The sequence below is a fragment of the Pinus tabuliformis genome, chromosome 3_1 (assembly GCF_031772625.1).
Source record: "Pinus tabuliformis cultivar Carrire ecotype Pingquan chromosome 3_1, CPIR1, whole genome shotgun sequence".
NCBI lineage: Eukaryota > Viridiplantae > Streptophyta > Pinopsida > Pinales > Pinaceae > Pinus > Pinus tabuliformis.
The window spans coordinates 752,502,381-752,516,791 of record NC_142301.1 but is presented as its reverse complement, the minus strand read 5'-3'; the positions used below and the strand labels follow the sequence as shown (position 1 = coordinate 752,516,791).

The window sequence follows — 14,411 nt, the reverse complement described above, 5'->3', positions numbered from 1 at the left end:
GCGAAAATTGGTTGAGATGCTATGGCCAACATTGTGCGAAGCATGATCGAGCATGCGAAAATTGGTTGAGATGCTATCGCCGAGATTGTGCGAAGCATGATCGAGCCTACGAAAATTGGTTGAGATGCTATGGCCGAGATTGTGCGAAGCATGATCGAGCCTGAGAAAATTGGATGAGATGTTATCGCCGAGATTGTGCGAAGCATGATCGAGCCTGCGAAAATTGGTTGAGATGCTATCGTCGAGATTGTGCGAAGCATGATCGAGCATGGACACCACCTAGGATAGTTTAATTCCCCCCAAACTAACTTCCATCCTCAACCTCTCCCCATGAGGTTTGAACCTATGTGAGGTTTGAACCTATGACCTGGTGGGGACTAAACCCCACTCAAACCGGTTGGTCCACACCTCATGAGTTATCCTTATGACAACATAATTATATGATCTAGTTATCCATTTCCCTTTAAAAAACATTTTTTTTTAATTATTGAAAAATTATTAGTTTTAAAATATTTGTTCTCAAAACTAACTTATTCCAACTTCTCCCCCAAGGAGGGTGCTTAAGAGCGGGCATTCCTCCCTAGTCTTGATATGATGCCAGCACACACACAAAGGGAGTTGCTACTTTCACTATACTTGGAGCATTGTATACTTTCCCGTCACTTCATCAATCATGGCACGAAACCAAACTAACATTAGACATCATTAAAATATTGTAGGCGGCATAAGGAGGTACAGTAGGAGTCATCAAGAGAATTCTATCATATTGGCAGAGTTGGATGAAAAAAATGAATAGGATAGATGGCAAGTTAACCATTCTAGCTAGGGGATCAACCAACATCTCCTTCTCCTTGGATGAGGGTAGTGACCAACCAACATGGATGCCTGAAGATTCTGCGCAATAGTTATTATGACTAACTGGTTTTTTTGCTTGTAGCACTAGTAGTCTTTTTTTGTCTTCTCATGTCAATCTATTCTTATAAGTTTCTATTTACAAGATGCTCTCGGTAGATGAGGTCTTAGCAAACTCAAGACTCCAAACTTATATTATTGGTTTGGTTTCCCTTCAGGAAAAGCAGTAGAATTTTTTTTTTGGTTTATGTAATCCTTATTTAAGATAATGCAAAATATCTAACTTAAAGAAAAAAACTTATTCCAAATGTCAAGTTAATAAAATTTCCATTTTTCTTATCTAATAAATCTAACAAGTCAAAAAAATATGATATAAAACTGCTTCTACTTAACTAAAACACCATTTTTTCATATTTAAAAAAAGAATATAACAACTCAAAACATAAAAATATATATATATATAAATATACATTACCCTTTAGAACATAGACAAATAATTCCATATATTACTAATAATAACAAATGACAATTGTGTTACTATACTAAATTATCATCAATTTTCTATTTAAAAAAATAAAAAACCAACTATTCTAACTCCAACAACCAAAATAAATAATATACCATTTATACTATGTTGGAATTAAAAAAAAGAGAAAGGAAAAGAAAAACTAAACAATCTACCATGTTGGGATAAAAATTAAAAGAAACCAGAGAGAAAATGGTCCAACAAATAAAAGAAACAATATACTGTACGGTAGTGCTTTCCCTGCATCACCACCGCGTGGAGGCCTCGAGACACAGTCATTGCAAACCACAACGAATTCCCGGCTGCCAGGAGTACCCCGGGAGCCCTCCGGTCAAAAACACGGGAAGATTTCACGGTGCCTAATTTTTTTTATCCTGTTTACTGAAATTCTCTGATTCCGTCCTTCATTTGACGGTAATCCTAAAGAATTTATGCTGTCTACACGCTACGAATGCCTTCGGAAAGATGAATGAACTTCCATCGCCAAGAGCGAGCATCGAATCCCACCAATTCCTCAGTAATCTCGTAGTCGCCTGAGATCTTGATCAATTTTCAGGTCCGCAAAACACAGCAGTATGGGAAGAACAGAGGGAGAATATCATGCTGGCTCCTGCTCGTCTGAGATCACAGGTGCATTAATTCTCTTGCAGTGTTCAATTAGCCTATTGCTGTGCTTGTGGGTGTAATGTGATCTGTGTGCAGTGCTCATATAGTGTGGTTTTAACCCCATTTCTCACATACTTACAATCTACGCTAGAGTATACCAGATCCACTATTGGCTAATGCCAACTTTTTCATTGCTCTGTTTCTGGGAAGTGGGTATCATGGGATAATGCTTGTGCATCTCATGGATGGCAGCAGCTTTACAGTATTTGGGTATGGGCAATTGTGTTGATCTTTTTATGTTGGAGTTCCAGAGACCACTGGGTAAGCAGCTGACAACAACAAAAATAGTATATGATCGTCTTAGTGCACCTATTAAGGGTAGCTTTGTACTTCCCATTAGAATCCCCGACACCCAATTCTATTAGGGTTCTCTGTGCACTCCCAATTAGAATAACTGCTACCCAATTCACTGAGCTCTGCCACTGTAGCTCACCAAATGAACCTGGCCCATGCCAGTAAGGTCTGCTTTTAAGGAACCCAGATTGGAAGTATGTGAGAAATGGGCACCCATAGCGTAGGAAAATACAAATAATATAAAAGTAAGTCTCGTTACCAACTTTGTTACCAACTCCGGTTTTTAGAGCTTTAGTCTTTGGAATCGATTTACAAGTAACCCTACCCATGGTAACAGCTTGCTTTCTAGTATTGTGTTGATTTTTTATGTTGGGAGTTCTGGAAACCACTAGGCAATCAGCTGACAATAGCAAAAAGAATAAATGATTGCTCTAGTGCATCTATTAAGGGTCGCTTTGCACTCCCCATTAGAATCACTGGCACCCAATTCTATCAGGGTTCTTTGTGCACTTCCAATTAGAATAACTGGTACCCAATTCACTGAGCTCTGCCACAGTAGCTCACCCAATGAACCCTGGCCCGTGCTAGGAGGGTCTGCTTTAGGGCACCCATATTGGAACAATTTTGCTGGATCCTGGAAAGGGGCACCCATGTTGGAACAATTTTGCTGGATCCTGGAAAGGGTGATTGATTAGGAGAATTCTGCTAATCATTTGGAGAGTGCTCCTAATGGTTGATTTGGTGAATGCCCCTAATCACCAGACTCCTGTAATCTAAGGCCGAAATCATAAGTTAATTAGCTGTATTGATTGAAAATTTGCAAGAGATCGGGAATCTCTCGAGTCAGGTAAGAATATGTATTCTCGAAATCAAATAGTTATAACCTCAGATACTGCCCAACAATTTCCTGGTTAGAATCTGCCAAACTTTAATAACTTTGCTGGTCAGAAATTGGATTACTCTCGCTGATCATCAAATTAACATAAATTTAATGCAGTTTGCCCACTGCTTTCGGAGGGCTTATGATCAAATTAACATAAATTTAATGTAGTTTGCCTACTGCTTTCAGAGGGCTTATGACAATATCTTGCTTGAACATAAAGCAAACTGATCATCAAATTAACATAAATTTAATGCAGTTTGCCCACTGCTTTCGGAGGGCTTATGATCAAATTAACATAAATTTAATGTAGTTTGCCTACTGCTTTCATAGGGCTTATGACAATATCTTGCTTGAACATAAAGCAAACTGATCATCAAATTAACATAAATTTAATGCAGTTTGCTCACTGCTTTCGGAAGGCTTATGATCAAATTAACATAAATTTAATGTAGTTTGCCTACTGCTTTCAGAGGGCTTATGACAATCTTTTGCTTGAACATAAAGCAAACTAGACTTGATTTGTCATTTTAACTGAGGTATTCAAAGTTAAATCGAGCTTTCCACAATTCCGGTAATAAGTATCCTATTGTGGATTTATCACTCAAGCTAATAAAAAAAAGGCCAGCCAACCATTTAAAATCCAGTCTAACTGTTTTATGAGTGGCACTGTAATGAGAATCTCAAAATTCAGTTTAGCGAAGTTCATATGCAGACTATTACTGAAGTGATGAAAGACATGTTTGAGCATGGTTGCCATTTTTTCCAAGTTTTTGGTCGATGAGTTTGTTTTTTGTTTTATAAAAATTTAGTGATATTATTTTTAATGAGATTATAATGTTTGGTTGATTAAATTGTATTTTTAAAAGAAAAATGGATTTAGCATTTTAGAAAAGCTATGAAACATCTTAAATGTATAGGTCTCAAGTACATTTTAAAATTGTTTTTGTTTAGCTAAGAGCTTGTTTTCTAGAGACGTAAGCAAACAGGTTAACTGTCCAATACTCAAAAAACATTCTGCAGGAAATAAGTTAATGACCCAAAACCCAAAGACATCTGGCAAGATTGAAAGCCAACAGCCAGCTAGTTATTCCAGATGACAAAATTTTCAAAATTTCTAATTAACTTCCAATGAACCAAAAATTTATAAATTTATAATTTTTTTAAATATCGCTTCATTATATTAATGCACTTTCCCAAAATCTTATTATATAAATCTAAATTAACATTTGTGTTTTTTTGTGAACGCCATGGAAATGCACCACGAGAACCTAAATAAAATATTCCAATCCGTTGAATCCATGGCTACCGCCAAAGTCTATTTTTAAATTAATTTACTAACCATGCCCACTTAGCTTTGAACCATCCATTTAATCTTTTGATACTCGAGAATGTTATTAAAGAGATGAGAAATAAAAGACTCGTTCTGTCATCATGGATCTAGGCCGGGCACTGTTGTTAATCATACAGACTACACTGACAAACATCCCAAATTCAACACCTCATGTTTTTGTTTTCTATTTTTTATTACGGTGATGACAAAAACTTAACCAGTTATTAAACCTGAACCCACAACCCAATGGCCTAAATAAATTCTAGTCTGCAAGAAATGCTAGACCAGGTCTTAGATTTCTTTTATATTTTACTGAATTTAAACAAGAATGATCATTTTTGTAATCACATCACACTAAATTGGAACAGTAAAGACGGGCATCTTGTTCTCTGAATAAATAAAATCTGCCATCTAGTCAAGTTGGACGAAAGATCGTACGACTGTAATCCCTATTACTTCCAATTTATTTGATTGGAGACAAAAGCTAAAATCATCTAATTCCCGGACAAAACCATCTCCTTCTTTTTTCCTCTCTTTCTTTTTCTTTTTTTCCCTTGACGTAGGCGAAGTTTAAGGGCGAGTTTAAAGTTAGATGAAGATTGATCTGTCCATTAGTGAGATGTTATTTACGTTACATGAATTAGTGAGATGTTATCTATGTTGCATGAGTTTTTGGAACCTGGAAATTTTGGGAACTTGGGTACGAATGTCGTCAACTGCTAGAGGGACCAGTTTAAAGTTAGATAAAGATCAATCTGTCCACTAGTGAGATGTTATCTATGTTACATGAATTAGTGAGATGTTATCTATGTTGCATGAGTTTTTGGAACCCGGAAATTTTTGGGAACTTGGGTACGAATGTCGTCAACGGCTAGAGGTTTTTCCAAAATTTATAAGAAATAGGTTAGAAATTTCTCCAAAATTTATAGGAAACGGCTAATTAGAAACGGTAATATTATATAATAAAAAAAATAAAAATATAAAAATAATAAGTATTTTTTAATTATATAATTTATATAATAATTAAAATTAACATTGAATCAAAATATTCAAATATTAAAATCAATTAAAATATATAAATAATAAATATATTCTCTCTCTTATATATAAATATATTCTCTCTTTTTTATAAATATATTCTTTGGGTGTCTGTCTTTGGGTCTCTCTTTTTTATATATATAAACTATTAAAATTTCAAGTTCACTATCAGTTTTCTAACACATGACCAGTCTTTGAAACAATCTGGTTTAAAAATACAAAGGAACAGTTTTACATATGTTTCTCTAGTTATTCTTAAGAGAACAAGTAAACAATTCTAATGTTTAACCATTCACTGCCACATACAATATGTGCATAAAATCTTTTGCAATATATATACATAAATATCAAAAGAAATACTCATAAGTGTGAAATACTCATCAAGGTGCCACACGCTTCCTTAATTCATCTAGAGATTGCTCCATTTTCTCAATTAAGGATAACGATGTTAAGGATGCCTTTGGCCTTTCTTCCTGCAAAGGTTTCAAGTTTTCAACATAGGATTATGTTTTATGTTTTGTGGGCAGTTCATCATATTTCTCTATAGGCTTTGTATTCCCCAACTTCCCTAACCCCAGGGAATGAGGAACTCAGAAAAAAGCAGTGTTTAAAGCTCCATGGGCTTTCCCCAACTCCCATTGCAGCTTCCCCTGAAAATGGAACGTTCCCATACAGTTCCAAAGCTCCGGGGAGGGCGGGAACCATTGGAACGGGTTTCCCACCTCTCAGAAGCAGTTTCCATGTAATAGAGGATGTTATCATTAAGATTGTGCGAAACTTAATTTATTTAGGATGATTTAATTCCCTAAAAATAGCTCCCATCCTCAACCCCTCCCCATAAAATTTTATTAAATTTGAACCAATAATATAATGACACTAAACCCAACACAAATCAATTAATCTTACACCTCGTAAATAAAACCATCTAATTCACAAACGTGATTGTGATATAAACATGATTGTGATTATAATACTGATGTACTCTGAGATTTTTCTGTCTATGAAGTCGAATCTTTTCTAAGAGTGGTTTAAATTGGAGTGGGATAATTAGTGAGGTATAATCTGGTTTTTCGTCTCCGGTGAGTTTACATGGTACGAACTTGATTGGTTGTTTTTACCTCGTCTTGGCAAATCTCAAGAACTGAGATTCCGTAATCTGAAAAGTTTTTGAAGTATATCTGTGTAATGGTGTAATTTCTCGTTTAAAAAGTTTGAGTCAAAAAGTTTGGTTTGGACTAAATCAGATAACGATCATTATCAAATTTTCAGATTTAAAAGGAAAAAAATAGTCAAAGAGTCTGGTAAGTTTGGTTTGGACTAAATCAGATAACGATCATTATCAAATTTTCAGATTTAAACGGAAAAAAATAGTCAAAGAGTCTGGTAAGTTTGGTTTGGACTAAATCAGATAACGATCATTATCAAATTTTCAGATTTAAAAGGAAAAAAATAGTCAAAGAGTCTGGGTTGTACCAAATCTGGATCTGGATTATTGACTCTTTGCTCTATTCCTACTCCTTATAAAACAAAATTTAATTTCATTTTGGGAAATTAATGCAGACTTCTGATATTAAGTGAGAGCTTCTGGGCAAAGTCAATTATTATGATTTTTTCAAAATTTTTATAATTATAAATTATTACACAAATTACCTTATAATTAACTTTACTCGAAATGGATTTATAAATTTCCTATTTTATATAATTTTTTTTATTAGATAAGTAGGAAAACTGGTTATTTATTTGTATTCTTTATTACACAATATTAAAATTTATCACAATTTAGCTGTTAAATCAGCAGCGAGGATAATTATCATTGGTTCTTATTTGCCAATGCAAGTTGACTCATCCATTATTGAAGGAAAACCACACCACCTAGAAATACTCGCGGGTGGTCCATAAAAGACAGATTTTCGCTCTTGCCAGAAATTTTTGGGCCTTAAACAGTTAACCTATTTTCTTATGTCCCAAAAAAACAAATTAAAAAAAAAAATTAAAACATGCTTCTCACAGAATTTTATATAATTTTATAGATTATTTGTTATTTTTTTTTAATTAATTTTAAACAATAAATTATATAATTGATAAAAATAAATTTCAATCAAATTAATCTATAATATATATTTAAAATAATTATTATCCTTCTACCCAAACTCAATTTACTTGAATAACATATTGAACTCATAAAAAATATATTATTATAATACCATAATGTTTATTAATATTTTTTTATATATCTCCTGAATTGGACCCATCCGTATTATATTCCTTTTCATCCTCTCTTATTATACCATATTCTTTATCATTAATTATATTGTTTTGTTTCGTTGTAGACTTTTGTGGTTAATGATTTTGGCCTAAAAAATTATTAATGAGTTTATCTTTGTATTTATTGTCGTTATATATATATATATATTATCTATATTCTTTTATATTTTATCTTTATTTTTAGCCAATAGTCAATGAATTTGTCTCTATTATTATTTTCAAGTATTTTGTTTCTATTTGCCTTGCTCCTAAAGACCAATGCTTTTTCTATTGTCTAAGCTTTTTGTTTTTATTGCTCCTAAAGACCAATACTTTTTCTATGGTGTAAGCAGTTTGTTTTTATTGCTTCTAAAGACCAATGCTTTTTCTATTTTCTAAGCATTTTGTTTTTATTTGCATTATATTAATTTAATCACTACAATGTACACTGAATGAATTCATTGTTGTTTATTAACTAACCACTTACTTTGATCACATGCAATACTATTGATATTAAGATGTTGAGAAACTCCCTGTTCATGAATCTAGATAATAATTTTTTTTAAATGTTGATGTATCATTAATTAATTGCCACAAGTGATATGTAACAAAAGATTATGCAATAATAACTATTGTTTATGCGTTCACAAGAGTCTATATGAATTCAATAAGAAAATTACCAATACTTTTCACCAACTAAACCATAATGTCTCCTCTCTTCTTCTTGTTTATGAAGGTCACATCATGTAAGTACATGATGATGTGACATGGTTCCTTATTATGACAAGTCTAGATTTGGATTATTAATTTCTTGATTTCTAGAATGCAATTTCACTATATTATTTTAATAAAGTAAAACGGTCTATACTAGTTAATATTAATCAATAAAATTTCATTTTAAGATGTTTGTGATAATGGATTTTAGCACATTAAATCAAATATGAAAAAATAGAAATTGAATTATTTTTAATTTTCAATATATTTAACAATTTTTCATCCCAGTTATTATTTTCAAATTTAAAAATAAAAATAAAAGAATTAAAAAAATAATTTCTAATATTTGATAAATCATAATATTTTTTTCCTATCTCAGATATATTTTTTAAATAAAATTTCAAATAATGTAAATTAAAAAAAATCAACCATCCATATATATTCTTTATCTCTAAATATTATATTTTAATAAAAAAAAACTATAGTGAAGGACATTGAACCTGAGTCAAGTGATCATCGAAAACATCAATTTTGTCACAATAAGAATTATTTTAACCCACGCACAACTTATTCAAAACTAAACATATGTTTATCAATTTAAATATGATAACTATGATTATTTTAAACGAGTAGAAATTACTTTTCTTAAAAAAGGCCACTTAGTTTAATAAATTATTTTAATGTCATGATGTGTTGTATGTATTCCAAACAATAATAAAATTGTAAAATGAATTACATGAATATTTATTTAACTTTTTTATTATTATTTTTTTAAATATAATTAAACAATTTTTTGGTAGATAAAAGTTATATATATATATATATATATATATTTTCAGGGAAATATGAAATATATATATAATTGACATTGAATATGGTGATAACGAGTTAATAATTATTTATTTAATATTGATAATATTGAATGATGACATTTTTTTTTATATAATGCTCATATTATAGTACACATGTCTTGATATAATCACAGTTGTACAAATTGTACACATGTTATTTTGACATATTTTTTTCAAATTTATATTTTTCAAATTATTTTTTGTAAATTAAAAAATAAAACCCTATAAAAATTGTCTATTCAATACTTTACACCAATGAGAAAATGGATTTTTTCAATTTAATTACAAACTATTAATGTTTAAGATATATAGTAATTAATATATAATGTTATTTTTTCAAATTATTTATATTTATTGTACATAGTAATTAGTGATATACTACATACATAGTAATTAATATTTTCTTTTCAGAAGAAAAAGCAGTATAGTATATATTATGTTCCAAAATAAACAGTGTTGTATTTACAAAAATGGAGGGCATAGTCCCGGATATGTTCTCCTATTCAACAGATATTTGTCATCTATATGTCTTTCGTTGCTACATTACAAAATTTTGGACAGCATATAGAAAACTTTTCAACATAGAAATATTGCAAAGGATTTTCAGAATAAGTTAATACCTGCAAGTTGGGGAATTTTCCAGAAAAAAGGGAGCTTGTAGCATACCAGAATTTATCTACCTTATATGCCTGGCATTGTGAAAGGCTGGATGATATGTGAACTGGATTCCATGGAGATGCTCAGATGCCACTTACCCACTGTAGATTGCATACCTTTCTTTGAAAGTTCATCCGCTATCTCATTTTGATTGCGTTTTATGTGAGAGATAGGGAATAAAGCAGGATTCCATAGTGATGCAATCCTGGTCAACCATCCAGTAAGGCAGTCATCTTTTATGACATGAATGCCATTCACGTGATCAATGATTATTTTAGAGTCCCCATATACATTGATAGGGTCGATGTCCATGAAAATACAGAAAAGAAGCAGCCCGTGCAGAGCCATGGCCTCTGCTTTGTTGTTTGTCCCATTGCCACCATTCCAATACAGGAAATATTGTAGATCATTTGATATACCAATGTAAACCCCATAGGCACATTTTCCATCTTTTGCCGCCCTGTCAAAATGGGCCCTTGGGAAGAACAATCTCTGAGACTTCGACGCTGTCACCTGTTGTATTTTTTGAAGGGGGATGTTATGGAGGACGGAGAGATAAAAAGGAATAGCCTTATCAATAATACGCCCAAAACTCTCCTTGCAGTTCTGGAAGATTCTTTTGTTTCTCCACTTCCATATGAACCAGTAAACAATTAATGGAATGGGATGCCAGATAGATTTTTGAGATCCCCACCATTCAAAAGCATCCTCCATGGAAGGGTGTGAGATTGTCGGTAAACCAAGGTAGTTCTCCATTTGCACCCACAAACTCTGAGATAGAGGGCATTTTAAAAAAATGTGCAGATTGTCTTCAATGTTGGTAGAGCATATAGAGCATATGGCTGGTCCCTGCCAGCGTCTTTTCTGCAAATTAGTCCAAGTGAGGTTTTTATTGTGGAAAACTAACCACGAAAATATAATGATTTTTAGTGGGCAGCTTGTCTTCCAAGAGAGTATGGAAAGATTTTTTTCGAGGTCTCCCTTCTTTGTTCTATCAGAGAAATATATATTTCTCTAACTAATACAATGGATCTACCTTTTTTTACCTGCCATTTGATGCAATCCCCGTCCTCTGTTTTATAAAGGCCTGCATTTTTCAAGTTCCAGGCAATTCTGTTCCATTGGGTGGCCATTTCTCCTTCTAGTCCTAGATCTCTGTCCGATTTCCATTTTGGAATGTTATCCTGCCATCCATTCATAACCTGTGCCCAGAAGAAGAGACCTTTATGGTGGAGGTGCGATAGAAACTGTGGAGTGATTGGAGGATCCATTTCAACTCCTTTGATTTTATCAACTCCAATAAGGATGTTATTTCCAGTTTGTAATTTCCATATACAGTTCCTGCAGGAAAATGGAAGGGTCTTTTGTAGACTTCTCCAGATCACTGATCCTTGTGAGGGCCATTCAAAATTGTTCCTGTACCAGAAGTAAATGTCTTCATTCCTCATATATTTCATTCTTATGGTTTGACTCCATAAGCTATTCAAATTATTTAAATTTATTGTACATAATAATTAGTGATATAGTACATAGTAATTAATAATAGAGTACACAAAAGTTAATTCTTGCCATCGTTATACAATAAGAGGGGAGACATTTCAACCAATCATATTTGAGACAAATAGAAATAAATTTTATTTAAAAATAATAAATTTAATTTCACAATGCTAGACTTTGAATAAATAGATTTTAATTTTTTTTTAGTCAAAGAAAAACTAATAACAAGTCAATGAAAACCCTAATAAGTTATATCTAATGATGATGATGATGGTTAACATCGGCTGAGACCAAACATTGGTCTATCGGACCTAAATATAATAAAAATCATATAAATCCACAAATAACTCATCTAACTCTAAATATTTAGAAATTAAAAGATTAAAAATTACTTTTGTTAAGATAAAAGAGTAATTTAAATCCACTCATATTAACTAAATATTATTTTAATATTTATAATAGTAAAGTTGTTTAAATGCATTTGTATGTTTACTCGTGAAAAAATAATATTTTTATAATTAAATATAGTTAGATTAAAATGTTGTTTTAAGATAAATAATTGAATATAAGTTGTGAAAGTGAAAATTATTAATATATAGTTTATTAAATTTCGGAAAACAATATTTTTTCAATTTTTTTTATTGTTATTTAAAATATATATATAATTTTATATAATTTTAATTATTATTAAAATTATATATATATTTTTGTTAAACTTAAATAAATAAATTATATAAATTATTTTAATAATTTTAAAAATCATCATATATATTTCCATTTCCAACCATAAAACTTATCGGTCGGGGTATGTAATGAGTGACCATATACCCACTTCCAAACGTTTGTGTGCGCTTTATTTATATATAAAGTTTATATAATTTTATTAATTAATATCTAAATGCAGATATTTTTAAGTTTGAATTAATTATATAAATAAAATCATTATTGAAAAAATTAACTTCTAGGTAATTTTATTAATTATTATAAATTGAAAATATATTTAAATATTAATTATTATATTATATGTTTTCTTATATTATTTTTGTATATATACGTTTAAACCCAAGATAAACATTTACATTGGTATTTAAGGAAAATGTAAAAGATATAAACATTTACATTTGGTATTTGAGGAATTTTTTTTTTTTTTAATTGATAATATTTTTTAGACTAAATTTTATTTGAAGTTAGTAATTTAATTTTCTATCTGATCCGAGTAATATATTTTTATTCGATCTGGTTAATATATTAAATATGAAAATATATTTCTATCTAATTCAGGTAATATATTGGATACGATGAAAATAAACTCTTCAAAATACAATAAAACATTATTTTTAACATCTTCATTTTTATGATTATCTACTCCATTTTTATGATTATCTAGAAATATCACCAATCTTGCTAAAATTATAAACGATTTAAATAAAAAATAAATAAATACCGCAGACTAATTAGTTGATTCTTATGCCACATTTTATGATCCAAAATTTAATCCAAAGTTTAATGTCAAAAATTTTAGTAGTATCACAGAAATATCGCCAACGAAAATGTAATTTGCCACAGGAATAAACGCCTCCGATAACGGTTTCCCGCATCACGATTGTTAGGTAGTGGTAACCTCGAGACAGAACACTCGGAATCCGCGTTGGTTTCCTGGCCGCCAGGAGTTTCCCGGGAGTCGTGCAGTCAAAACACGTGAATATTTCAGTGCTCCGAAATCTTATCTCTTTTTACGCGACACTATCTGACTCCGTCCGTCATTTGACGGGAATCTTTGGGAATTTATATGTCCCTGCGTTACGAATCCAGAGAGAAAGAGGAATGGCGTGCCTTCTGATAGACGAATGAGCTTCAATGGCCGAGCGAGGATCCAATCCCATCAACTCCCAAGTAATCTCGTAGCCGCCTGAGATCTCGATCATTTTCTGGTCGGCAAAACACAGCAATATGGAAAAAGCATCTGCAGAAAATCATGCTGGCTCATGCTCCTCTGAGATCACAGGTGCATTAATTCTCTTGCAGTGTTGTAATTAGCTTATTGTTGTGCTTGTGGGTGTAATTTGATCTGTATTTAGTGTCCAGATAGTCTGGTTTTAACCCTACTTCTCACATACTTACAGTCTACACTACAGTAATCCAAATCCATTATTGCTGAGATTGACCTTATCATTGTTCTGCTTCTGGGAGGTGGACTTCGTGGGATTATGCTTGTGCGTCCAATCCATGTTAACAGCTTTGCAGTACTGGGGCATGAGTAATTTTGTTTATTTTTACTTTGAAGTTCTGGAGACTAGTATACCAGCAGGCAGCAGCTGACAACAGAAAAAATAGTATGTGACTGGCCTAGTGCATCTATTAAAAGTTGCTTTTCAGTCCCAACTGGAATCTCTGACACCCAATTCTATTAAAGGGTATCTCTGCACTCCCAATTAGACTCACTAACACCCAATTCAGGAAGCTTTGCCACGGTAGCTCGCCCAATGACCCACGGCCCGTGCTAGTAGGATCTGCTCCGCCCCTTAGGGCCACTGAATGCCCTCTGCTTTGGAGCAACTTTGTTTGATTCTTTTGGAATGGGTGATTTGGAGAGTGCCGTTGGTGATTGGAGAGTACCCCTGTTCAGCAGGACTACTATAGCCTTTGACCAAAATCATATGTTAATTGACTATGTTGAGTGAAATTTTGTAAACAGACAGTGTGAGCCTCTCAAACCATGGTGCAAACATGGGTGCTCAAAATGAAATAAATATAATCTCAGATACTGGCCAGCTCTTTCTTTGAAATGGCAGAAACTGATCGGAATCTGCCAAACTTGTTAACTTATGTTTATGAGGAACTGAACCACTCCTCATCGCT

The 14,411-nt window shown here is 32.1% G+C and overlaps 1 protein-coding gene across 2 annotated transcripts in view; it reads left to right on the top strand.

Annotated features, from left to right (window-relative positions):
* The first annotated feature begins 1,662 nt into the window (after window positions 1–1,662).
* The window catches only part of ITN1 (Ankyrin repeat family protein), a 55,859-nt gene continuing 43,110 nt past the window's right edge, over window positions 1,663–14,411 (top strand). The window contains exon 1 of one of the 2 annotated variants that reach the window (XM_089411845.1): window positions 1,663–2,008. In XM_089411845.1, the coding sequence (XP_089267971.1) occupies window positions 1,954–2,008 (55 nt within the window). In that variant the 5' untranslated portion in view covers window positions 1,663–1,953. Of the gene's footprint in view, window positions 2,009–13,225; window positions 13,558–14,411 lie in introns of those variants that run through there. The other variant, XM_089411844.1, reaches the window with a different exon arrangement.